This window comes from Vipera berus (assembly GCF_964194415.1).
Source record: "Vipera berus genome assembly, chromosome: 16".
Taxonomy (NCBI): domain Eukaryota; kingdom Metazoa; phylum Chordata; class Lepidosauria; order Squamata; family Viperidae; genus Vipera; species Vipera berus.
In genome coordinates this window covers 4,942,738-4,969,917 of record NC_138219.1, presented here as the reverse complement: position 1 = coordinate 4,969,917, position 27,180 = coordinate 4,942,738, and the positions used below count along the sequence as shown (strand labels likewise).

The following is a 27,180-nucleotide window of genomic DNA, read 5'->3' as shown; positions in this document are numbered from 1 at the left end:
GAAACAACTCCTTTCTCTCTTCCCCCAGCTCTGGATGATGCTGGGATGATTTATCTTCAGAAATCAATGTGGGGGCAACACTCTCCGAGGGCAGTCATTTTGTCGACAAAGCCAGGCAAGCTGGTCAGACAAAGGCAGACTTTGGGATGTAAATCTTTCATTGTTTGGGCCCTGCTACTGGCTGAGCTCATCTGTTCATTGCCTCCTTTGCTTGCCTTTCAAGCGTTGCCTACAGGGTTCATCCAAAGCAATGTTTCTTACAACAAGGAGGGCCAGAACATTCATACGCCTGATTCTGAAGCAGCCCTGAATATATATATATATATATATTTTAAAAAAACCTAAGTACTTACCAGTCGTTCTTAATATTCCAGTGCTTCGTGCTAGCTTGCCTAAGAAATGGGTTATCACGCTATCCCAGGGTCAGTTTTACACAGTAACGACACTAAACTCTGGACAGTTGATTATGCTCACTTTACAGACTGGGGGTGGGGGGGGAAACGGCTTTGTTCTGATAAAATGCCTCACGAGTCAAATCTCACACATGGATTTGTGCATTGTTTTAAGCTTGAATTAGTTTTTAGGTTTAGTTGTGTTGTGTTTTGTTTTAAAAAAAACACAAAAACCCGTGGATCGCCGTGTTGTGCAAATCCAAACCGTTTCATTAGTTCGGCGCGTGATGCAAATTTTCATCAGAACTCAGCCTATGATGCAAATTCAGAAAAACAGAGGGTTCAGGAAGCAGGTATAACGCCAACGTATACAACCGAAGAGGAAGATGGCTTTGGAAATCCCAATACTTTTTGGAGTTGCTTTAGAATCAAATACTTTTAAATGGGACGCATCCAAAAAAAAAAAGGTCTGTTGTATTAAAAGAGGGGACCGTACCCCCATCTCAAATCAGGAGTGGAGAAAGGCAGAGGTTTCGGAATTAGCTCAGCACACCGCTGGGGGGGGGAGGGAAAAAGAGTGACGGTCATCTTTGCTGTCACCCAGTAATAGTGCTTGCACCCTGGGGACAAAACCTAAGGCTATTCAGAAAGAGCCATGGCTTAAACCCCCAGTGCTAAAACTTGCAAGTTTCAGACTGCTCAAACTGTGCCCGTGTTCCTGTGTGTGCGCGCTCGCCAGTCGAGTTTCCCCCTTTCATGTCTGCCCAAGCTCAACACACACACACACACACACAAAACACACCCCTCTGCCATTCAGAGCAGGCCAACCTGTTTTTATGTAAATTTCCCGGAGCCTCCCCTTTCCCCTCCCTAACTGGGACGGCGGGGGGGGGGGCAGGGGGAGAAATGCAAACTCCCTTTGAAGTGGCTCCAGTTGTACCAAGGTGCCGCCCCGCAGGAGAGCTTTCTTTCCTTTGCTGGCTTCCTTCTACCTGGGCCCGGCTGTGGTGTGGGCTTGGCAGTTGGCTGGGCAGCCCTCTGCCCCCCCCTCCCTCGCCCTCCCCCCCTCGAGAAGTGGGAAGAGGTCCTCAGGGATTCGGTGGTGCTCCCAGCCGGGGAGAAGGGAAGTACCTTAGCCGAGCACCATGTACCAGACGGAGACCGATTTGATGGAGGTGATCCAGGGTCCTTCTCCCACCCCTGAGCTGTCCCCGGCAGCTTTCATCAATGCCGTGCAGTACGCTAATGTGTTGGAGGGCAGGTTCAAGCAACTTCAAGGTAGGGGAGGGGAGATTTGCGGGGGAGTGTGTGTGTCTGTGTGTGTGTTGTGGGGGGGGAATGGGCGCATTGAGAAGGGGGCATGTCTTCCCCTCCAGGATCCTCAAATCCTGAAAAGCTCCCTTCCCTCTGCCTAAGGGGCAGGTTTAGGGGAACTAATCTGAAAGGCGCTGCCAGGAATTAGCTCAGCACACAGGCTGGATTTGCAAGGGGCAAAGCAGAACTTGGAACTTGGATTCTTGGGGTGGGGGGCCTGGGGTGGGGGTGGAGGGCCCCTTCCGAAGGACAGAAAAGCAAGAGAACACTTGATTGTCGCAAGGGAGTCGGACGGGCACTCAGATCCGTGTCCGCGGGAGGGTGACTCACGGCTACTGTCTCTGATTCCCAGGTTGGCAGCGCTTCGACATTAAACCATGATTCGGTGGCAAGCAGTGTGGCCTGAACTTCAATCCTCACCTTCATTTCCTCTTCCCCTCCTGCCTTCATTCCCACAACTACCGTCTATCCCTCCCGTGCCCCTCACCTAAGCATCTTTTGGAATTGTATCGCTCGGGGAACCGATATGCTGTGCGGTCTCGATACGTCCCTTTGGGGGAAAACGGGCCAGTTTAAAATTGGGCCTTTGGCTTTGCCCTCCCTCATTCCCAGTTAGTTATTCGACGTTTACAGAGATGACACTTGAACTGACCTTGAATGTAAATAAGGACAAAAAAATGCTTTTAAGACACTTTAAGAACAGGAAAAGCAGCACTCAGAGCTGCTTTAAATACACTTTTAAAAACTCACCTTTCCTTTCCGGCAGGAAAATTGGCACCCAGCTAGTTTTTCAGAGGAATATAGTCTAAAACAGGGGGGGGTGTCTTCCAACTTGGCAACTTTGAAGACTTGTGGACTTCAACTCCCAGAGTTCCCCAAGCAGGAATTCTGGGAGTTGGAAGTCCACAAGTCTTAAAATTGCTAAATTTGGAAAGGCCGGTCTAAAATCGGGGTGCCACTGCAAAAGCCTTGTCTTCTTACTTTGGTGCTTGGGGTTCCTGCCTTGGATTTCATTCAACTTTTGCTCAAGTCAGCAGTGTCTTTTCCCCAGCTAATTAAGAGGCATCGTAAAGATAGGGGTTTCTCATGTTTTTGACAGCCTGCAATCCATTTCAGGAAAGGAGACCGGGCAGTATTTTATCATTTGGAGATTAAAAACCAGCCCTCTAAAATAAAACCCTTCTCCCCCCCCCCCACTCAACCCTGATCCCAAACTCTGAACTTTCCTCCCGTGAGATGCTTTTTTCGTGTTAGGGAGAGGTGGGGGTCGGATGATAGCTGTGGGCTTTTAGGGCAAGTGAAAAAGCGTTTTGTGCCTTTGCCATTGTTGTCTGCTGTAGGTTGGGGATTTAAGTGCCAGGTGATTCCGCAGTGGGGATGAAAGTGTTGCATTGCTTTGGAGTTTTGACTGGGTGTCGTAAAAAGGGGTGTGTGTGAGCCAAATCCTGCATTGTTGTCAATGGGGAGCTGAGTTAAATTTTAGTGTCCGTCTGCGGATGGCAAGACCTCAGACCCTGGAAGGGATCAACACAATTCTGACAAATCCCAAAGGTGCTAAAAAACAAAAACAAAGAAAGCCCGGTTGCCTTTTGGAAAAGCACCTTGGGTTGACAACCCTGACCTGGATGACGGAGGAGAAATCCCCGTGGATAATTCTAACAAATGGGCTGCTTTTCAGTAGGTTGCAAATAGAGTTGGGCTGTGTTGCGCGGCACAAGAGAGACTTTTAAAAAGTTTTGCAAGGAGAGGCTGGTGTTTTAGTACAGGCTGGAGCTGGCAATTCTGCCTGGGTACAGAGGGGCATATTTATCCAAGCACCGAGGCCAGGAGGCCATTGAACTGCAAAAAAAAAAAAAGAAAGAAAAAGGGGGGGGCAGATAGGAAACCTGGACAAACTAGGAAGCAGCGCTTGCTCCCATTCAGAACCTAATCCTCGACTTTCCCGCACGGCCGTCCGGTGGGAAAGGACCCCAGAGTTCTGGTTACGCTCCAAATGAATCGAATGCAATTTGCTGATCTATTCTAATTCAGCATTTTCCTTTTATATCAGAGCCTGCTGGCTTCCGATGCAGAGGCACCAAGAGGAAGGTGTTTTTCGGCCTTGCGTTCGGAGCGTTGCTACATCTTCCGTCGGGTTTAGTGTCTTTTGTGCCAGAGGGTAAACAACGGAGGTGCCCAAGGTTAAAAAGGTAGTTAGTTGACTGGGAGGAAGCGTAACCAGGTGATCGGCTTCTGTAATAATTTTTCCTTAAAGGAGCTCGCTGTATACAGGTAGTCCTTGACTTACAACCGTTCTTTTAGGGACTCTTCAAAGTGACGACGGCACTGAAAAAAAAGGGACTTACGACCGTTTTTCACACTTACAACTGTCGCAGTCTCCCCACGGTCGTCTGTCCGGAATTCAGACGCTTGCCTCATATTTATGACTGTTGCAGTCTCCCAGGGTCATGTGACCCCTTTCTGTGACTTTCTGACAAGCAAAGCCAACGGGGAGGCCAGATCCACTTAACGACTGCGTTCCTAATTTAACAGCTGCAGTGATTTGCTTAACAACCATAGCAAGAAAGGTCATAAGATGGGGCAAAATTCCCTTAATAAATGTCTCGCCTAGCAACAGAAATGTTGGGTTCAGTTGGGGTCGTACGTTGAGGACTGCCTGTGTTCTGTTCTGGCACGCAACCCAACTTCTGATTTTTTTTTTAAATAGGCTAGAATAAGTACACGAGATCCTGATGGGCTTCCTCTTAATTGGAGAAAACATTAAATTAGAAGGGTCTTGGATGTGAAGTTTAAGGATTGATAGAACCCCCTGTGTTGTCTAGCCTGTTGTGAAATTCAGAATACACTACTCAGTTGTGATATTTATTTGACTGGGTGTATCATGCTCTGTAAGCACAATGACCGTTTTATTAACCTGGCTTTCGGACTAGGTGTATTGCATGAGCCGTGTTCATATTAGTTTAGAGGCAATCAACTCTTTCTCATTTCTTCTGCTAGTTAGCACCTTACAAGGAATTAGAAAAGCAAATCTCAATTCCTCCAAAGGATGTTTTATTCGTTTTATTACTTTACTTGTGCATGTTTGCGTCCGTGCATGCCATTGGGAGCCAAAGTCTCCAGGTGTGAGTGAATCAAGGAGTAAAATGTAAGCCTTTTCATCCCACATTGGCTGATCCCAATGATCCAGCTACTTCTTTTTATGTTGGGGGAAAAAAATATATTCTGCCACCTTTTCAGATAAGTTTTTCCAGTATAAAAAGGCAACCCGCTGCATAATTGACGTAAAGGCTGGCTTCACACAACGTCTTAACCTTAAATCTGAGCTAGCAAAACCCAGTAACTATCCTCAACCAGAGTCACCGTTTCCAAACGAATAAACAAAGGAGGGTTTGTTTGTTTTTTAAAGAAGAGATTGGATGGCCATTTGTAATAATAATATTACTACAGGGTCTCCTGCTTGATGAGGGGGCTGGTCTAGAAGACCTCAAGATCCCTTCAGACTCCGTCGTTCTGTGTTCTAACCTCTCATCTGATTGGAGAAGACGGTCTGGTTCCCCCAGTAGGATCAAAGCCAGACTGATTTCTCTCCCTTTCTCAAGCATCCAGACAGTATTATAGCCTAACCCAGTGCGACATGTGAAGCCTGGGGACGAAATTCCCAAGGCAAGGCGGGCACTTGTAACGGTGGGGTTCAGCAGCAACAGCAAACGGTTGGGTGCAAAGGATTTTTTTTTTAGAATAGGGACTGTTCTGGAAGCGAGGAGGCACCTGGCTCGTGTTTCAGAATGAAAAATCACCCTCGGTGTGGGTCGTAGATTACCAAAGTTATTTAACCTCTTTTTTTAAAAAAATGGCGCTGGCAGACAGGCCTCTCTCTCTCTCTCTCTCTCTTCCAGACAGCTGGCTAATCTGTGAGATGCTGAGCAGAAGGGCCATTTGGCTTTTTCCAGACCAGTGGGGTCCAGGTCAGAGGGCGGGGGGGGGGTGACCTTTCTTTCCCCTTCTCTGCAAAGCACATGGAGATGGAAGTTTTCCACCCAGCCCCAGCCCTGTCCTGACATGTCCGAGTGACTCAACCTCAGAGCTGAGCCCTTGCCCCCCCCCACCACCACGGTTGATTCTTCCTTGCACGTTGGGTGCACAACACAGAGAGGTTGGGGCCGAGGCGCAGCAGTTGGGGTTGCAGGACAAATGCCGGCTGTGGTGGAAAGCCACAACGTGTGCGTTTTCTACTTAACCAGGATCGATCCAGAGTGAGTTGACGGGATGGCTTTAGCCCAAGTCTAACCAGGATGGCTCTTTTGGCAAGGATATATGATTACAGGGTAGTAGGAGAGCAGAGTGCTTTAGAACGGGGGGGGGGGTGTCGAAACTTGGCAACGTGAAGACCTGTGCACTTCAATTCCCAGAATTCTCCAGCCAGCCATACTTGCTGTGGTGTTTTTTTAAAGGGTGGGGGGAGTGCCAAATTTATATCAGGGTTTCCAAACCTTGGTAATTTTAAGATGCGTGGACTCCAACTCCCAGATTTCCCCAGCCAGCATGGTAAAAATACACTGAAATGTCTCCCTCTATTTGTGGTGTTCAGGGATGAGGGCCACTGCTTTAGGTGGCTAAAAATCTCCTGTCTCTGCAGAGGTTTCAAGGAACACCCTGTTTGCAGAACGACATGGTTGCATAACTTCCAGGTGTATATTAATAATACCCAGCAGCCCTAGCCAACAGTGAGGGATGCTGGGAGTTGTAGTTCAGTAACATTGGGAGGGCCTCTCATCATATAGCTGCTTGGTGATCCTCTTTCTCCAAATGCAGCTCATTGCTGCTATGGGGGAAAGAGGGCAAATATAGTCCCCAGTTTATGGCCACCAGAAAATTCATTGTTAAGCAGTGTGGTCATTAAGTGAAGCATCACATGGCTGCCACCAATTTTACAATTTTTTTTTGCCACGGTCGTTAAACGAGACACGTGACCATGACTTGTGACCTCCTGCTGCCTGTCGTAATTGGCTTTGCTTGTCCGAAGCCAGCTGGCAAGGTTGCAGATGGCAATTTATTTATTTTTTTATGTCAGAGCATTTCAACAGCTGCCCACTCCCTCTGAGTGACTCTGGGCCGCTTACAAAGACTAAATAATGACCTCCGGACAAGGCAGCCATCATAAATGCCTGCTGGTTGCCAAGCGCCTGAATTGCAGTCAGCTGAACACAGGGATACTGCACCGGTCATAAGTGCGGATGATTGCTTGCAAATCACTTTTTCAAGTGCCTTTGTAACTCCGGTCACTAAATGAATGGTTGTAAGTCAAGGCAATCAAATAATCTTGAGTTTCTTTTAGCAACCATCTGTTGCCAGCTTCATTTGTAAATATTAATGGTCAGCTATGTAGCCTTTTCATGTGTTGAAAGCTTATCCTTTGTATTACAGACGAATCGTTGTGAGGACAACCATCTTCTGTAAGGGAATGATTCCCCCCCCCTTTTTTTAATTGTAGATTGGAGAAGTGGGGGCTGAGGGCATCCAAGCCACCTTGTAAATTTCATGGCAAAGTCGTGATTCAAACGGTGGACTGTCTTGTTTACGGTTGAAGCTGTGAACAGTCAAATTAAGATCAAAGCGGTTTAGCTAGACGAGACCTCAGCTTGACAGTCACCTGGGACAATGAGACTTAGTATTATTACCTGGCACCTAGCAAGCGGGAGAACTCTGTGGCATTTTAACAAGTAATGCAGAAGATTTCTTTGATAAGAAGTTAAGAGATTGCCTAGGCAGCTGAATCATTCTGCCTTGTCAACCCGCTATTTGACGATCTCCCCTTCAACCTACTCATTGATGCTGGTCGATTTGCATATTATCCAGGTGCAAAGGATGCTTTCTGAGAAACTGGAAGGAACATGCAAACAAAAGACATATGGGAAAGGCTCGTTTTTAATATTTGCTTTTCCATCCCCTAGTGCAGTGACCTGCCAACGAACGAGCAGCTCAGTGTGCATGCTACTGCTAAGCTTGTAAGCCGCCCTGAGTCTTCGGAGAAGGGCGGGATATAAATGGAATTAAAATAAATAAAATAAATAAATTGCTTGGCTTTAGGACTTTCAGCCAGTAGAAGTAACTAATCAAAGCAGTCTCTAAATTGTAGAGATAGTCCTGAGCTTGCAATAGTTTGTCTAGTGGCCAGTTTGAAAGTTACAATGAGACTGAAAAAAAAGTGATTTATGACCATTTTTCACATTTAACGACCGTTGCAGCCTCACTGTGGTCATGTGATCAAAATTCAGAGGCTTGGCAACTGACTCGCATTTGTGACAGTTGCCTTGACCCCCTTTTGCAGCCTTCTGACAAGCAAAGTCCATGGGGGGAAACCAGAGTTTGTTCAATGACTTCCTGATTCGTTTAAGTGCCGTGATTCACTTAACAGCCATGGCCAAAAAAAAAAGGTCATAAAAATCAACTGTGACTCACTTAACCGCCTTGCTTAAGAAGAGAAGTTCCGATTCCAGTTGTGGTTGTAAGTATTTTTGATCCGATTTGGGTGTAAGATACCTGATCTAATTTGGGCTTCACATCATAATTTAAATAGGATTGCAACTAAATTTCCTTTATCTTTTCTTCCTTTTCCTCCTTGATTTTATGAACAATTGTGAGCTAGGGGTTTTAACTGTAATCGAGTTCTTTTTTTTTTATAATAATAATAACTGTCTCTTTATGTAAACATTAATTGATTGCCTGCTTTTAATTTAGGGCAAAAGGTAGCATGCATAATACAACACCTCTGGATTATACAACACCTGTCTGAAAACAGTTTTTTCTCTTGGATTACAGCGTTCTGTAATTATCAGTTAAGCTTTTCAAAAATGAAAACAGCAATTTAAAAAGCACAGCACAGAAACAGTAAAAAAAACATAAATGGCAGTCAGGAATGGCTTAGGAAGCTACCTTGCAGTATAAAAATCAAGAGATTAGCATGATTATGAATAATGCCACGATTAGAGAATGCAGCCATTTTAATTAAGAAAAAAAATCTCATTCAAACTGCCTTGCTTTCCCTTCTCTTGTTACCTTAGAACAGGTGCCGGCTGCAAGTTAACTGTCTCCATGTCAAAGCACCTTTATTTTAAAAAGTTTCAAGTCCTTTCAATACATACAAATAAATGAAACCCCTTCTTTCCTGTCCCAATTCAGCAGGGGTTGCCACTTAATGTGAGTTCCCTGATCTTTCCCATCTCTTCATCTTCGTCTTATTGTGCAGGTAGTCCTCAACTTCCAATAGTTCATTTACTGACCGTTTGAAGTTACAACGGCACCAGAAAAAAGCGACTTGACCGTTTTTCACACTTACGACGGCTGCAGCATTCCCCCCCTCCCCTCCCCGGGGCCACGTGATCCACATTCAGATGCTTGGCAATTGACTTGATATTTATGATGGTGTCCCAGGGTCACGTGATCTCCTTTTGTGGCATTCTGACAAGCCAAATCAATGGGGAAGCCAGGTTCACTTAACAGCTAGCTTAACCCTGCAGCGATTCACTTCAGAACTGTGGAAAGCAAGGTGGCCAAATGGGGGCAAAACTCACTTAACACATGTTTCACTTAGCAACAGAACTTTGGGGCTCAATTGAAGTTGTAAGTTGAGGACTACCTGTATTTCCTCGCTGCCCAATCTAAAGAAGAGAGCAGAGCATCCAGCAATTTCTTGTTACTCTTATCCCCGCTGGTACCCTTGGAAGTGTGAACAAGCTGTGGCAGCAGGGAGGCAAAGCACTGGGGACAGGGGAACTTGGTAGACAATAGGAATAACAGTCCATTTTATAGATAGAACATAGAATTATAGGGTTGGAAGGTACCTCAGAGGTCTTGTAGACCAACCCCCTTTTTAAGGCAGGAGACTTTATATAAACACATCGTAAATGTGCTGGTGATCAACACATCGTAACCACAGTACCGGTATAGTCTCGATTTGCAACCACAATTGGCAGTCCATTTCTAAGCAAGACTGTTGTTAAATGAGTTGCATCCGACTTTACAACCTTTTTGCAAAAGTTCTTTTTGCCGTTGTTGCCATTGAGCAAATCCAGCTTCCCCCTTTGACTTGGCCGGTTGGAAATTGGTTGGGAAGGTCGGAAACGTCGATCACGTGATCCCAGGATGCTGCAACCTTCGTTAATATGGGCCTGTGGGGATGCTGCGATGGTGATAAATGTGAGGACCAGTCATAAATCGCGAAATGAAAGCTGATTGGCTGACTTTGGGCAAATCGCCAGGAGACAACGAATTCTAGTCCCGTCTTAGTCATGAAAACCAGTTGGGGGACTCTGGGCCAACGTCACACTCTCAGGCCAACCCACCTCACAGGGTTGTTGTTCTGGGGGAAAAGAGGAAGAGGAAGGTTATGTTTGCCACCTTCAGTTACTTGTAAAGTAATGAAGGTGGGGTAAAAATCAAATAAATTATATAATCATGGCTGTTCCTTTTGTTACACCTGCCGCATGTACAGAACACACAATAAAGCGAGTGATCTTTAGTGCTCTCTGTCCTTGGTTGTTTTCTTACAGATGTTTCATTACCCAAACATCTTAACAGATGTTGGATAATATCCCACATTACCCAAATACCCAACATAAGTAACACCATCAGTGCCAGAAGGGAGTGGGGTTTGCGCCGATGATGTGACCTCTGCAAGAAAACAACCAAGCTCAAGAGACCACCAAGGACCCCCTCATTTCAACTCTAAGCTCCTTTATCGGCCTGTGATAAAGCTGCAGGCTTTCGATTGCAGGTTGCAGCCTTCCACCTTGGCTTTTTCTGCATCCCCGGTGGATGTATCTGTGGCTCCATCTCAAAAGCTGCACGTGCGTTTAAAAAAAACAAAACACGACAACCCTGTATGCTGGTGCTTCCTTTGTGGCCAATCTTTCCGTGATAATTAAAGCAGCTTTTAGCCAATGGCTTTTAGATCGAAAATAGGCCCTTGCTTGCCAGTCGCAGAAAAGTACGAAACGCTCGCCCTTCCTCGCCGACAGCTCCCGGGGAAGCATCCAATTGCGGTTTGTGAGTCCACGTTCATCAAACCGCCGGCTTTCTCTTTGCAGACGAACGAGAAGCGGTACAGAAGAAGACCTTCACCAAATGGGTCAACTCTCACCTGGCCCGGGTCACCTGCCGCATCAGTGATCTGTACAGCGACCTGCGAGACGGACGCATGTTGCTGCGTCTTCTGGAAGTGCTCTCGGGGGAGCAGCTGGTGAGTGTCGCGAGGGTCGGGGGCGGGGGGGGGGGTTGAGGAAACAGAAGCAGCCCCCTCCCAAGACTGGGAAGAAAAAAAAAAGCCTGCCAATTGTAACTAAAAGAGAAAAAAATTAACATTTTTTTTCCCGGTTTGGTGGAGGGAGGACATTTTTATGGATTTGGTGTCCAATCTGCTCATCGGTCTGTTGTCCAAGGCATTTAAGAAGATCCCTGCGCTTGCTTGTTTTGCAGACATTTTGTTCCCCAAGCTAGGTAACATCTGTGCTAGTAAAGAGTGCAGTTTTCTGTCAGTTTATATTTGGATGCAACGGCTCCCAACCTTTTGGGCACCAGGGGCCAGTTCCATGGAGAGAGGTTTTTCCACGGGCGGCGTTTCATGTGCTGCCTCCATCCCACGTATGGGGCTTCGCTTGTTTGCATGACCTGTTTTCCTGCATGCTCGTCATTTCCACAGACTGGGAGTTAGGGACCCCGTTTTAATGGCTTGTCCCAACAGCCATTGGTGGGGCTGGTCTTAGAGATGCTTTGGTTGGGCTGTTTACTGTTGTCTCTTTGGCAGTTTCTTGATTTGGGGGTATGGTTTGTAAATAATAATAATAATAATAATAATAATAATAATAGTAGTAGTAGTACTAATAATAGTAGTAATAATAGTAGTAATAATTGGAACACAACACGCCAGATATCGCAGTTGTAGAGAACCGAAGTGTACAGTTGATTGATATCGCTGTACCAGGAGATGCCAGAGTTGAAGAAAAAGAACTGGAAAAAATTACGAAATACCGCGACCTGGCCATCGAAACTGCGCGATTATGGATGAAACGTGTAACAGTGACACCCATTGTCATCGGGGCACTGGGAACCATGTCCAAAAACTTTGCAAAATACATCAAGAAATTGCAGCGTCCTGCAATAACTCCAGCAAAGCTACAAAAAAACCTGCGCTACTCGGAACATCTTACATTTTAAGGAGATACCTGGTTGATACCTAGGATGTCAGCCATTAGTGCCAGTCAATTTGAGTGTTCAGTTGACTGAGTTTCATGTTTTATTAATAAAAGTTTTTTTATATATAATAATAATAAAGTTGGAAGGGACCTTGGAGGTCATCTAGTCCAACCCCCTGATCAGCCAGGAAACCCTATACCATTTCGGACAAATGGCTGTCCGGTCTCTTCTTAAAAACTTCCAGTGTTGGAGCATTCACAGCTTCTGGAGGCAGGTTGTTCCCCTGGTTAATTGTTCTAACTTTCAGGAAGGTTTTCCTTAGTTCTAGGATGCTTCTCTCCTGGGTTAGTTTCCATCCGTTGCTTCTTGTCCTGCCTTCAGGAGCTTTGGAGAATAAGTTGACCCCCTCCTCTTTGGGGCAGCCCCTGAGATATTGGAAGGCTGCTATCATGTCCCCCCTCGTCCTTCTCTTCATTAAACTAGACCTACCCAATCCCAGCAGCCGTTCCTTGTATGTTTTAGTAAATCACCAAGTAAGTCACCAAGCATGGAACCTGTTTGTTTCCATCTGCTCACTTTAAAATCCAGAAGCTCCTCTCGTTGACTTCCCCATTTAATCCAACCGTGTGACCTGTCCATCTCCTTCAGCCATCTGAAACCAGGTAGAGATGGACCTTGACTTAACAGCCATTCGTTTGGCAACCGTTTGAAATTAGAATTGCACTGGGGGAAAAAAAATTAGATCCCCAGTCCTCGTATTTGTGACCCCGCTGTCGTCTGCTCAAAATCCAGGCCCTTGGCAACGAGCGTGTATTTACAATGGTACCCACTTCCAGCGTCAACAGTGCCACGCTGCTTAGGAATTCTAGCAGGGGCAGTGCCAGCCTGCCCAGATCAGGCTGAGCTTCGAAAAGGCTGGGTGGTTTTTCTCATGGCTTGCCACGTCTCTCTTTCCTCGTCTCCAAGCCAGCCGCAGCCACCACCCACCTAGCTGGGAAAGCCGAACACCTGTTACCCAGAATCCCATGCTTTGGCTCTCTTTGCAGCCGGGAGGGTAACAGCCTGTTCTAGCCCAAACGAGGCAGAATTTCCAGTTTCCCTCTTGGCAGGCGGCGACTTACACCCTGCCTGGCAGCTTGGCAGGTGCTTCTGTCCTGGTGGCTGGATTTTATTTTATTTTATTTTATTTTTTGGCTGGCGTGGCGGGGGAGGCGAGGAAATAGAAGATGCTGAAGCAGACTTGAACATGTTAGAAGCGCGTAGAAAATTACGCAGATTTCAAGAGGGACGTCTCCGACTGTCCTGAAGGTGCTTTTTTTCAGGAGGCCACTGGATTTTTCCTGGTGGTTTTTTTTTAAGACATTTCATTTCTCATCCAAGAAGCTTCTTCAGCTCTAACTGGATGGTTGGGGAATACCTCGCCTTTTTTCCAGTTGCATCCAGAAAAAGCACAACCATAATCTGGATGACTGAGAATTTCCATAGACGTCGTCCCTGACTGTGTTGACTCCATGTCTAGTGAAAAAAAGGACTAAGGGTGACATGATAGTAGTCTTCCAATATTTGAGGGGTTGCCAGGAAAAAGAGGCGGGTACATCTATTCTCCAAAGGTTCACGTATCCCTGGCAAAAAAAAAAAAAAGGTTGTCAAATTGGACACAACCCACTTAACAACTGTCTTGCTTAGCAACAGAAATTTTGATTGCGCTTGTAAGTCGAGAACTTACCCGTGTTGGCGTTGTGACTTTGTTGTGCAGTGCTTTTATTTGGCTCATTTCCAACTAGAACTTTTGTTTTGTTTGTAGGGATTTAATATGTTTCTTCCCCCCCCCCCCCCGGTGAACTAGTTTGGTTAATTGGCTGGAGTTATGTACTTAAAATGGGCGGCCATATAAATATGCACATTTTTTTTAAAAAAAGAAAATCCATTTAAATTATTTGAGTTGCCTTGGAAAAACAACTGAAGGTGTTGAAAGAAGACAGGAAGTCATTAAAGGGAGAGATGGCAACACCCAGCACCCTTAAAACCAGCAATAGTTGGCCTTATTTGATTATAGATCTCTTCAGATGTGAACATCCCCGTAGCCTGTATTAAGACACTTGAATTCTTCTCTCTCTTCTCTTAAAGAAAACGCTCTCTAAAGCCATGTTTTAGTATATGTTTTCATTTTCTTAATTTTCAATCTGTTTTTATATTTATAATTGTTGGATATGTGTAGACAGGTACTCCTCAACCTACCGCCATAATTGAGCCCAAAATGTCGGTCGTTAGCTGAGACATTTGTTAAGTCAGTTTTGCCCCATTTTACGACTTTCCTTGCCACGGTTGTTAAGTGAACCACTGCAGTTTGTTAAGTTAGTCGCACGGCTGTTAAGCGAATCTGGCTTCCCCATGGACTTCGCTCGTCAGAAGGTCGCAAAAGGTGATCACGTGACCTTGAGACTCTGCAACCGTCATGAATATGAGTCAGTCGTCAAGCAGCCGAATTTTTGATCACGTGACCCATGGGGGAATGCTGCAGTGGTTGTAGAACAATGGCCGTGAGCCACTTTTTGCAGTGCTGTTGTAACTTGGAACAGTCACTAAATTTTATTTATTTATTTTAATTCCATTTATATCCCGCCCTTCTCCGAAGACTCAGGGCGGCTTACAAGCTTAGCAGTAAATGAAGTGTTGTAAGTCGAGGATTACCTGTACAAAGTGCATATAAATTCCCAGGCGCTACGCAAAATTAAGGAAGGCTTTAACCCAAGGGCCAAGTAGTAGGTGCGAAGCAAGTAGTAGGTGCAAAGAGAAGGAGAAATCTTTGGGGTGAGAACATCTGAAGAATTTTGGTGAATCAGAGCAGTGGTCCAAGTGGAATCCTGTTTCAACCAGTTTCACCACGACTTTTAGGAAAACTCAAAAAGAGCCCCGGAGACCTGAGTTTGTTCTCAGTTGATGCTTTCCTGTTTCTGACCTGTTCTAAACGTCTAATATACCTGCACGAAGAACAATGGCTGACCTCTGTGAATGCGTGGGAGCTTTTTTAAAGACTTCTGAGCTAGACTGGGAAATGGAAAAAAACCAGCATGCCGTAGCAAATCCCTTCGGCCTCATGGTCAGGAGGACTAAACCGGTGTGCCTTTGAAATGAGACAAGGGCCAAGCTTAAAGAAAACTTTTATCTTAAACCAGTGGCCATTCTACCAGATCTGGTGACTTTGAACTCCCAGCTACCTATAAAAAAAAATCCTCTCTTTTTGACCGTCCTGAATTGCTGACTGATGAAATAAGCTAGTTTTGCTCTAGTGCAGACAGGTCAAACACAAGGCCCGGGGGCCGGATCTGGCCCCCAAAGTGGTTTCATGCAGCCCGCGAAGCCACCTTGGAAACAGTGAGGGAACAGCCCCCGCTGCCTTGGCCCTGGCCCAGAGACCCTCCTTCTGCCAGAGACCCTCAGATCTGTCCCACTCCTGCCCAGGCCCCCATAGGCACCCTTGATGCGAACCATGTAGAGCTGGCCATGCCCACCCAGTAGGCCATACGCACTCTAGCCACGCCCACCCAGTAGGCCACACCCACCTTGGCCATACCCACCCGGCCCCTTGAGGGCAACCGCAATGCTGATGCGGCCCTCAATGAAATTGAGTTTGACACCCTTGCTCTAGTGGTTTGACCAGGCTAGAAAACAGGAGAGTTCTACGTCGCGCCTTAGGCATGAAAGCCGCTGGGTGACTTTGGGCCAATTGCCAGGAGACGGGAAGTTCTAGTCCCCCCCCCCCTTAGCCGTGAAAGTTGGCTGGGTGACTTTGGGCCAGTCACACTCTCTTAACTCAACCCATATCACAGGGTTTTTGTTGTGGGGAAAATATGTTGCATACCTTCACCGCCTTGAGTTATTTCTAAAAATAATAAAAAGAGGGGATACAAATAAATAAAAAAAGAAAAAAGTCATTTACCTGTTGGATGACTACGAATTCTAATCCCCCGAGGGCTTGGAATTTCTGCGCCAACTTGTCTTGAATCAGTGTAGAATTGGATATCTCTAATCTCGGGAATAGATGATGTTAAGAGGTTGAACTTGTGACTGTAATGCTTGAGGTTGATGGCGTGGCTGGAGGTTTTCAAGAAAAGATTGGACAACCGTTTGTCCAGGATAGTATGCCAACTCTTGCCTTGGGCAGGGAATTGGACTAGAAGACCTCCAAGGTCCCTTTCTAGCCATAGGATTCTATGGTTGGAAGAGCTACATGCCAACGTCAAGTGAGGCCATTTCTGCTCCCCTCCCAGATATCGTCATTTTAACCATTGTCTATCCACTGCAGGATGAAGGCCTCTTCCGCATACTTCCCACCAATACGGTCCTTTTGCCAGTTGGGCCCGCAACCCTTCCTGATGTCATTGCTCCATCTTATTTTAGGTCTCTTTTCGTGGACGCTTTTGATCAAAGTTCTCCTGCTTGAGCAGGGGGCTGGACTAGAAGACCTCCAGGGTCCCTTCCAGCTCTATTCTATTCTAAAAGTGGGATCCATTTTACGACTGCCTTGGCCCACTTGCCATTAGTTGTTCTTGTTATGTGACCAGCCCATTTCCATTTCAATCCTTTTACTCTCTTGATGATATTGTATAGTTTTGCCTGTTCTCAAATCCATGTGCAGGTCTTTCTGTCTCAGATATAGAAATTCCATTTACAAACACACAGAAACATACATGTACACCCACCCACCCTTACCACATGTACAGTATATTGACGATCTGTTTATTATTTTAAACATATGCCGCACACCTCTTACCCACGTATACATTGGTGAACTGTCTGTTGGTCATCCATCATCTATCTATTTTCTCTCTCTCTCTCTCTCTCTCTCTCTCTCTCTCTCTCTCTCTCTCTCTCTCCACCCACCCACCCACCCACCCACCCACCCACCCACCCATCTATCTATCTATCTATCTATCTATCTATCTATCTATCTATCTATCTATCTATCTATCTTAGACTTGTATGCTGCCCATCTTGCCTAGAGGCGACTCTGGGCAACTTACAATGCATCAAGAGGAGGGTGAAAACTTAATGGCTGCATTCATAAAATACAGCAATGCTTACTTTTAACCGTGGCTGGGTTTTTTGTGTGTGTCAGCATGACTTCATATGTTACATCAACCCAATCCATCTGAATATTTTGTATTCCGGCAGAAAGTGAAACTCAGTAAAATAGATCGATCCCATAACTGTCCTAATTAAGCCTTGCAATTTATTATCCTACATTCAAGATTAGTCATGTTGGGTGAGCTCAGCCACTAAGTGGTGGCATCTGAAAGTCTCCGGGCCCTGTAGTGGAAGCCCCCTCCCTCCCCCACTTCCTTCCCCTCCCCATTCCTGTGAAGAATAGGGATGGATGGAGACTTGGCACTGTTGCTTCGAAACAGAGGTAGTCCTTGACTTATCGCTAGAGTTGGCAACAGAATCAGAAAGTGTGGCCTTTAAATGAGTCGCCATGTGACTGGAACTGATTTCACAATCGTTTTTGCCACGGTCGCTAAGTGAATCACACAGTCATTAAGTGAATGCAGCTTCCCCATTTACTGGCCCGGAGGCAGCTGGGAAGGTTGCAGAGGGTAACCACCTGGGCTCAAGTTACTGCAGCCGTTGTAAATGCAAGACCAAATTGCTATTGGGTGACCCCCGAGGTGGTGCAATGGTCCTAACTTCAAAGATGGATCATCGGTCGCTTTTCCTGAGGCCGTAGTAACTTCAAACTGTGGTTAAATGAGCAATTGTAAGTTGAGGACTGCCTGCAATTTCATTCCCATCTTGGAGAGCCCCAGACAGGTAAATAGGTTTGTAAGCAGGAGAAGTGATTTGGAAAAAAGACCCCAGGAAGCTGAATTTCACCAGCGGGCTGGAGCTTTCTGCTGTCATCGTTTGAGGCATAAGCTTGGAGTCATTCAACCCTCCAAGGTGTCAAGTTGTGGTTCAGTTTTTGGCTTAGCTGGTTGGGCAAACGCAGTCTCATGCTTATTCTGTAAACAAGGTAAAGGTAAAGGTTCCCCCGCACATGCGTGCTAGTCGTTTCCGACTCTAGGGGCCGGTGCTCATCTCCGTTTCAAAGCCGAAGAGCCAGCGCTTGTCTGAGGACGTCTCCGTGGTCATGTTATGCCCACATTTTGATCGCGTGACTGTGGGGATGCTGCAACGGCTGTTAGGGCGAGGGCCAGTTTTGCAAAGTCACTTTTTCCAGTACTGTTGTAACTTTGAATAGTTGCTAAATGAATGGGCTGTAAGACGAGGACTACCTGCAACAGGTTTTTTTTCCCCAACCTGGCAATGGGTGACTGGCAGTGCATTTCCAAAGGCCGGGACAACCCAACGGTGTCCTTTTGGTGGTCCTGCTTGTAGCTACCCAACTAGAAGCATCAGAATGCAGGCTAGGAAGTCCACAAAGCTGACAGTTAAGGAGAGGATAAGGATTGGTGACTACTCTCTTTCCTATTGACCTCCCAGAGGAGGAAATTCGCTACTTCCTTCCCTTCCCGTCGTTTTCACGCAAACCGAGATGTTGCAAGGCCCTTCGTGGAACGTGGTGCAATTTCTTTGGTCCGAGCCCACATCTCTCTTCTCAAACTCCCCCATACCTGCTTGGGGCCTGCCAACTTTCCATCCACTTCCTTCTCCATTCCTTTCCGCTGCGGTTTGCCAAGCAGGGAAAGAATTCCTGGACTGGGAGGGGCTGTTTCATCCACCCCTCCCTCCGTTTTTTTTGGGGTTGTTTTTTTTTTTTTAAAAAAACCCTCAATGACAAGCAGACCAAATTCTTCCGACAGCTCGGTCTGGGCTAGAGGTGGGAAGGCGGTTAAACCGGCTTCCTGGCTGGTGCAACCTGGTTGGCAAGACCGGATTGCAAAGGCTGGGTTGGAAGTAGGGGATGGGTCAAATGGGAGAGCCAGTTTGGACTCAGGTTTTTACTTCCTCAAGCGTAAGGAAGGAAGAAACAAATTCAAGGAAAGGCAAAGATCCGTGGGGCTGGTCTCATTGTGAACAAAATCGGGGCTTGCTAAACCGTAGAATCCTAGGGCTGGAAGGGGCCTTGGAGGTCTTCTAGTCCACCCCCACCCATCCCCGCCCAAGGCAGGAGTTCTTATTGCATCCCAGACCAGTGGCTGTCCAATTTGTTCTTGAAGACCTCCATAGTCCTCCCCTCTACAGGTAGTCCTCGACTTACGGCCACAATTGAGCCCCAGAATTTCTGTTCTAAGCGCAAGAAAGTCATTAAGTGAGTTTTTGCCCCATTTTGCAACCTTTCTTGCCACCACGCTTGTTCAGTGAACCGCTGCAGTTGTTAAGCTAGTAAGACAGTGAAGTTGACTTTGCTCGTCAGAAAGGTCACCAAAGATGAGCCTGCAACCCTGCAACCGTCATAAACATGAATCCATTGTTGAGTGTCTGAATTGTGATCACTTTGATCGCATGGCCAGGGGGATGCTACAGTGGTCGTAAGCGTGAAAAATGGTCCTCCGTTGCTTTTTCCCCCCAGTGCCGTTGTAAACTTTAAACAGTTCACCAAAAGAACTGTTGTAAGTCAAGGACTATCTGTATTTAACAGCAGGAAGCAAACGAAAGGCATAGAGACGGGATGTCTAGAAAAGCCGCCTTTGGAATTTAAACCGATCCAGGCGACTGCTTTGCTTGCGTTGTTTGCACAACACGCCAACCCCTCCTTGACCCAGTTAAGCTTGTCTCGTGAGCGGCCCTACGTCTTCATCAATATGCAAAATGCAGCCTCGCGCGCCTCTTTTGTGAATGAGTGGCTGGCTGTAGCTGGAGATTCTGGCTGTATTTACTGATTTATAATTTTATGATAGGCCACTCCACTTAGAGCTGGCGCTGGGCAGCTTCCATTCCTGACTTCAGCAGTACGATTACAGCAATAAGGAAGGATGCTGTATAATTAATTAGCTTCCAACTCTATTATTATTATTGTTGTTGTTGTTTAAGAAGCCGTGTGTACGTAGAATCCTTCGTTCAGCTTCTGAAGTGAAGTGGTGTGGCAACTTTAGCTTTTTAGGAGCTGCAAGATATTTTTTTTCTCCCCATTCAATTGTATCTGATGCTCGGAAACTGCCTGGAGAAGTTTTCTTGGCCAGGTTTTTCAGAAGTGGCTTGCCATTGCCTCCTTTCTAGGACTGAGACAAGGTGACTGGCCCAAGGTCACGCAGCTGATTAGAACTCACTGTCTCCTAATTTCTATCTAGCCTGATCGCGCAAACCACTACAGCTCCCTTGCTGAGCCATAAACTGATCCAACAGTTTAGATTTTACCAGAGTAATAATAGCTCACATTAGTGTCTTCTGCAAAGGTGTATGGTTAGAATGCAGCATTGCAGGCTAACTCTGCCCACTGCCTAGAATTCGGTCCTGACTGGCTCAAGGTTGACTCAGCCTTCCATCCTTCCGAGGTGGGTAAAACGAGGACCCAGATTGTTGGGGGCAATAGGCCGACTCTGTAAACCACTTAAGAGAGGGCTGTAAAGCACTGTGAAGTGATACATAAGTCTAAGTGCTGTTGTTAGATGTCGATTGGTCTTGTTAAAGCACATTGTGGGAACACAGCAGCCTTCGTTTGCTGGAACAGACCAGCATGGGTATAAAGGTAAAGGTAAAGGATCCCCCGCACGTGCGTGCTAGTCGTTTCCGACTCTAGGGGCCGGTGCTCATCTCCGTTTCAAAGCCGAAGAGCTAGCGCTTGTCCGAGGATGTCTCCATGGTCATGTGGACGGCATGACTAGACGCCAAAGGCGCACGGAACGCTGTTACCTTCCCACCAGAGTGGTCCCTATTTTTCTACTTGCATTTTTTTACGTGGTTTCGAACTGCTAGGTTGGCAGAAGGTGGGACGAGTAACAGGCGCTCACTCTGTTAATAGCATGGCTATACGCCCGCTGGTTAGGGAATTCTGGGAGTTGAGGTCCACCCATCTTAAAGCTTGCTGAGGTTGAGAAACCTTTAACTTTGGAAAAGGCTTTTCCAGGTGTGTAAACAAGCTTAGTGAAATGCAGAACGCTTTCGACCTGTCCTTAGGGGAAATTATAGCCTGCTTTTTTCCCTTCTCCTCAGCCCAAGCCGACCAAGGGCCGAATGCGGATACACTGCCTGGAGAATGTGGACAAAGCCCTCCAGTTTTTAAAGGAACAGCGAGTCCACCTGGAAAACATGGGCTCCCACGATATTGTGGATGGCAACCACCGACTCACACTGGGCCTCATCTGGACGATTATCCTCCGTTTCCAGGTATGTTCCAGAATGTTCCCCCACCCCCACCCCCTACCCTTCATTCTTTTGCCTCCGAGGGATACAGCACCACTGAGGACATTCCTCAGGAAGAATGGGAGCCAAAAGATTGAAATGGAGGCTCTTGCTGTAACTTTCCTATCAAAATCAAGTTTCTAGTTCTCATGATGGAAGAATAATTAAATGATTCAGGGTGTGTCTAGCCTGTGGGGTAAATAATTAAGGGGGGAAATCATTCTGAAATATCTGAAGGATTGTCACACACCCCAGGGAGTGGATTTATTTTCTGTTTTTCCAGAGGGCAGGAACAAAACCAGCGTGTTAAAAACTACAAGGAGGAAGTTTCAAGCTGCAAGGAAGAAGTGTCAATTGTCAGCTTATGGGAGACTGCCACCTAGCACGTAGTTAGACTAGATGACCTCTAAGGTCCCTCCCGCAGTGTTGAGGGACAGAAGAACCTTTTTTAAGCAGTTCCCTATTAAGGGGGGAGGTTTACCATTGTTGCCCTCCTTTTATAATAAACAATGCAAAATAGCACACAAACAGCATCAGTGCTGTCAATTTTTTTTCTTCTGGATTTGCGCTCGTTAAGCAAGATCGGGATGTCTTTCTTCCTTTTTACCTGGTGTGGTGTTTTCCTGGATGTTTTTTTCTGGTTTTCATCGTTCTTACTTGAAAAGAAAAGCAAAAAAAAAAAAAAAGATAACACGCACTCACACGGACCGTGAGTGATTCTGATCAACCGAGGTTCTCTTTCGATCTTTTTCTTGTAGATCCAAGATATCAGCGTGGAGACGGAGGATAACAAGGAGAAAAAGTCAGCAAAAGATGCCCTCCTGCTTTGGTGTCAGATGAAAACAGCTGGGTAAGAGGATAAACAGGGTGACGCTTGTAGGGGATTCTCTCCTTCCTGGCTAACCCTTAACTGGGATTCTCCTATCTTGCTTTCCATCAAGAATTAGTGATGTAGGAAACCAGGGAAGAAGGGATCTAGCATCCGGAAAAGGAGAGGTGTGCCAGAAGCTCTGGGAAATATTTCTAAGCATTTTTTTTCTGAATTTGCTTAAGGCACCTTAGTGTTGGAACTATTTTTTTTTAAAAAAGAGATGGTAAATGAGCTATCTTCCTTAATCTGTGCGGGACTTACATTCCCAGAGTTCTTAGCAACGGCCAGGCGAGTTGAAAGCATTCTGAAAATTCAAGAATCCGGAAATCCCACCTCAAGTAAGACTACTACAAGGACACTGCAAAACCGGTGTTGTTAAAACTACAAGGAAGAAGTTTCAAGCTGCCAGGCAGGAGTATCAGGTTGCAAAATACAACTTAAGCTGTGAGCGTGGTGCCTCACGTGGTGCCTCAGAACGCTGGGCTGACGATCGGCAGGCTAGCGTTCGAGACCTGGTTGCTGCTGCAGGACAGGGTGAGCTCCTGTCACTCACTCACTCCAGCTCCTGCTGACCTGGCAGTTCGAAAGCAGGTGACCGTGAGTAGATAGATGAGAAGCACTTTGGTGGGCACCTTCACGGGAATGTGAAAGGAGCTCCCAACAGGGCATCCCCTGGGCAACAGTGGGAAACCACCACCAAAGCACTTTGGTGCTTCCGACACAATAATAATAATAATAATAATAATAATAATAATAATAATAATAATAATAATAATAATAATAATAATAATAATAATAATAATAAGAAGAAGAAGAAGAAGAAGAAGAAGAAGAAGAAGAAGAAGAAGAAGAAGAAGAAGTAGTAGTAGTTGGAAGGGACCTTGGAGGTCATCTAGTCCAACCCCCTGCTAGGCAGGAAACCCTATACCATTTCAGGCAAATGGCTGTCCAGTCTCTTCTTAAAAACTTCCAGTGTTGGAGCATTCACCACTTAAGTATGAGTAACTTAAGGTTAGGTTTTCTGGTTTACATTCGTTATGTTGTGCCTCCAACCTTTGGAATGACTGGAAATCTGCATTTATATTGCAGATTATCTCTATGGGTACATATGAGTGTGCAGTGTATATGTCTGTCTCTCTGTCTGTCTATCCGCATTTCACTGGTCATCAGACCTTGCTGGTTTTCCAGTCAAAACGGTAAAGTCTGGGTGATTTTGCAAGACCTTAATGTGTGTGTGTGTGTGTGTGTGTGTGTGTGTGTGTGTTTCAAATTTTTTTTAAACTTTTTATGTACATTTTAAAAAGAAAAATATTTACTTTGTATTTGATTCTAACCTCTGGGGATCTGGGAATCATATTTGCTACATTGTCTACTGGTTTATGTGATGCTCCTCAGAATTTTTGATGAATGAAATGGTCCCTGGAAAGAAAAAAATTAGGGAGCTCTGCCTTCGTGGAGAGATTAATCTCTCTGGCAGGAATAAAGCAAAATGAGTAAAGGAAGGTCATCTCTTCTGCTCTCTTACAGGTACCCAAATGTGAATGTCCACAACTTTACCACAAGCTGGCGAGATGGCCTGGCTTTCAACGCAATTGTCCACAAACACAGGTCATTTGTAACAATATACCTATACATATAATATATGCATACGTGTATTTTATTTATTTGTGTCCCACCTTTTGTTATTTTTTACAAATAATGCAAGGCGACGATCAAAACTCTCCTATTTTTCCCACCACAACTCTGTGCGGTGGGTTGGGCTGAGAGAGGAGGACTGGCGTAAAGTCACCCACCTGGCTTTCGTGCCTAATGCAGGACTAGAACTCACCCTCTCCTGGCAATTGGCCCAAAGACACCCGGCCAGCTTTCATGCCTAAGGCGGGACTAGAACTCACCGTCTCCTGGCGATTGGCCCCAAGACACCCAGCCGGCTTTCATGCCTAAGGCGGCACTAGAACTCACCGTCTCCTGGCGATTGGCTGAGAGCCAGCTGGGTGATGGAACTTGAACTCATGGTCCCCCACTTTCTAGCCTGGTGCCTCAAACTTTTTGAATTTGTGGTTCTCACCTAGAAGGTCACTCCTTCCATATATATCTGCATACATGTGTTTTCATCTCTGTGTCCTCAACAGGCCAGACCTGATAGACATTGATACCTTGAAGAAATGTAACGCACATTACAATCTCCAGAATGCCTTCAATGTGGCTGAAAAGGAGCTGGGCCTTACCAAACTCTTGGATCCTGAAGGTGGGTCCAGCTAGTTTTTTTTTCCTTGAGTCTTTTGTTCGGATTGGATCTCTACTGCTTCTGGGCAGTGGTTGCATCCTATTCTAGAGCAAAGAGCTTCCAGCCTTAAGATGCAGCTAGCTGTTCTGATACAGGCAGTACAGGAAGAAAGCAAATCATATTAAAACTGAATATATGTGCACCAACAAAGGAGAACCGGGATAGTTGCTTCCTGCCATATCTATCTGGCCTTTGAGATCCATCTGCCTCAGCTAGCTGGGTCAACAGCTTGGGATGATAGGACATCTGGTCAAAGGTCTTTGAAAAGGTACAAACTCCGTATCTGTAGGTTCTAGGTTCTAGATTTCTCCATCTGGCCAGTTTGGAAAGACGTGGATTTCAATTCCCAGAATTTCCTGACCAGTTTGGTTGGCTGAGGAATTCTGGGAATTGAAGATCGCACATCTCCAGGTTATCAAGATTGAGGAACACTGTTCAAGACTTGTTTTGATTGACCCGTGAGGGATCAATGGAGAATATTAGGCCAATTCTGCCAGCTAAGAAGAGAATTTGCACTGCATCGACTTAGCTAGCTTTGCAGAGGAAGCAGATCCAGCTGGGTGGAGAAACCAGCCAATACAAAGTCATTTTGCTCAGCATCACCATTTGAAAAATGCTCACCTTCCCTCACATCTCCTTCTGGAGGGTTGATCCAACAACACGCACCAAAGTCTGCTCCTGCTCCTGGGCAAAAGTGAGGATGGAAACTTAGACCTTCTGCCTCTTGAGCATCTGCCAGTGCTGCTGCCGCCCCAGGTTTAGACAACTCTAGGAAATTTGGCGATTTTCCCCCCCATGCAGATAAGTAGAAAGTCTAGCAACTAATAATAATAAATAAGTTTCATAATAAAATAAAAAATAAACTAGGTTTAGCAACTAGGAGGCAAGCCTTTAAAGTTGCTTCTGCCTTCTGCGTGGCGCTTGAGTGGGAACTGCAAGGATGAAGTGTTAAATCTTTTGTTTCTCTCTTGCCACCTCTTTTCTCCTCGGCTTCCCACCAGACGTGAATGTCGATCAACCTGATGAGAAATCCATCATCACTTATGTGGCCACCTACTACCACTACTTCTCGAAGATGAAGGCCTTGGCTGTGGAAGGGAAGCGGATTGGAAAGGTACCAAGCAGGAGGGTTGAGCAACTGAACGTGTGCGCGCCACGTTGAGGGGTGGGGGACAGGAGATCCAGGGCAAATGAGAGCTGGAAGAGAGACGTCATTTGGTGGGCTTCTGGTGGGTTAAGCCACCAACTGTTTTTAATTTTTTAATTATGTTTTTAATTTTTAACTCTTAACTTTTAATTTATTTTAATTTTAATTTATTGTACAGAGGCCTTTAATTTTAATTTTTTATCTTAACTTCTGTATTTATTATATGTTACTGTTGCTAGCCGCCCTGAGTCCTTCGGGAGATAGGGCGGCATATAAGTCCCAATAATAAATAAATAAATAAATAAATAAATAAATAAATAAATAAATAAATAAATAAATAAATAAATAAATAAAATAAACAAACAAACAAACAAACAAACAAACTGTGGGTCTTTAAAGCCTTGGTCAGTGGTGGCGAACCTATGGCGCATGTGCCACCGGTGGCACACAGAGCCGTCTCTGAGGGCACGTGGGCTGTCGCCCCAGTCCTAGGCCTTCAGCTGTGTTTTATAAAACCTTTTTGCTTTAGGCCTCCGCCACCATGTGCAAAAAAAAAAAGGTTCAATCAATTTCAACTTCTCACAGGAAAAAGATCTGGCAAAGTTGGAATTGATTGATTGAAGTTTTTAGTCCCACCCAGTCTGCCGTTACCACCGCAGCCACGCCCACCCAATGGGCCACGGCCACCCGGCACCCGACGATTCATAAGCGGGTTTTGGGTTGTAGTTTGGGCACTCGGTCTCTAAAAGGTTCGCCATCACTGGCCTAGGTGTATAAGTAGTACTTGCAACCAAAGTCACAATGCCACTGAAGAAAGTGACTGATCCTCACACTTAACAACCATTGCAGCATCCCCCTGCTTGGCAATCTGCACGGATCAATGAAGATTGCGGCATGCCAGGATCATGCCATCATTCTTGGTGACCTTCCCCACGAGCAAAGCCAGTGGGGGAAGCTGCCTTTGCTCAATTGTCTGCCCGGTTCACTTAGTGACTGCAGTGATTCGCTAAACAACCATGGGGAAAAGAAAAAAAAAAGTCGTACGATCAGGTGTGACTCTCTTTAATAACCACTACGCTTAGCCATGGAAATTCTGCTCCCAGTTCTTGTAAGTCGAGGACTATCTATACATCTTCCAAAGAAGGTCTTCTCAAGGTCTTCCCAAAGCAACTGGATAACTCGGGTTTGTTTGTTTTTTGTGGGGGGGCAGGTACTGGACCACGCCATTGAAGCCGACAAGCTCATAGAGAAGTACGAGACTCTGGCGTCGGATCTTCTGCAGTGGATTGAGCAGACCATCTTGACCTTGAATGACCGGAAGCTGGCTAACTGCCTGAGTGGAGTGCAGAATCAGCTGCAGGCTTTTAATACCTATCGCACTGTGGAGAAGCCACCTAAGTAAGTGTCAACAGGTTTGTCGGCAGTCCCAGAAATATGGTGATCTTCCTAAAAATCCCCATAGGGTCTCACGCCAGGAAATAATAATAATAATAATAATAATAATAATAATAATAATAATAATAATAATTAATAATAATAATAATAATAATAATAATAAGAAGAAGAAGAAGAAGAAGAAGAAGAAGAAGAAGAAGAAGAAGAAGAAGAAGAAGAAGAAGAAGAAGAAGAAGAAGAAGTAGTTGGAAGTAGTAGTAGTAGTAGTAGTTGGAAGGGACCTTGGAGGTCATCTAGTTCA

The 27,180-nt window shown here is 45.7% G+C and overlaps 1 protein-coding gene across 1 annotated transcript in view; it reads left to right on the top strand.

Moving 5' to 3' along the window:
- The first annotated feature begins 1,361 nt into the window (after positions 1-1,361).
- The window catches only part of SPTBN2 (spectrin beta, non-erythrocytic 2), a 65,379-nt gene continuing 39,560 nt past the window's right edge, over positions 1,362-27,180 (top strand). Inside the window, exons 1-8 of the mRNA XM_081340983.1 lie at positions 1,362-1,670; positions 10,793-10,944; positions 20,991-21,164; positions 21,938-22,029; positions 23,578-23,658; positions 24,183-24,298; positions 25,339-25,451; positions 26,695-26,882. Coding sequence (XP_081197109.1) covers positions 1,538-1,670; positions 10,793-10,944; positions 20,991-21,164; positions 21,938-22,029; positions 23,578-23,658; positions 24,183-24,298; positions 25,339-25,451; positions 26,695-26,882 — 1,049 coding nt within the window. The 5' untranslated portion in view covers positions 1,362-1,537. The remainder of the gene's footprint in view (positions 1,671-10,792; positions 10,945-20,990; positions 21,165-21,937; positions 22,030-23,577; positions 23,659-24,182; positions 24,299-25,338; positions 25,452-26,694; positions 26,883-27,180) is intronic.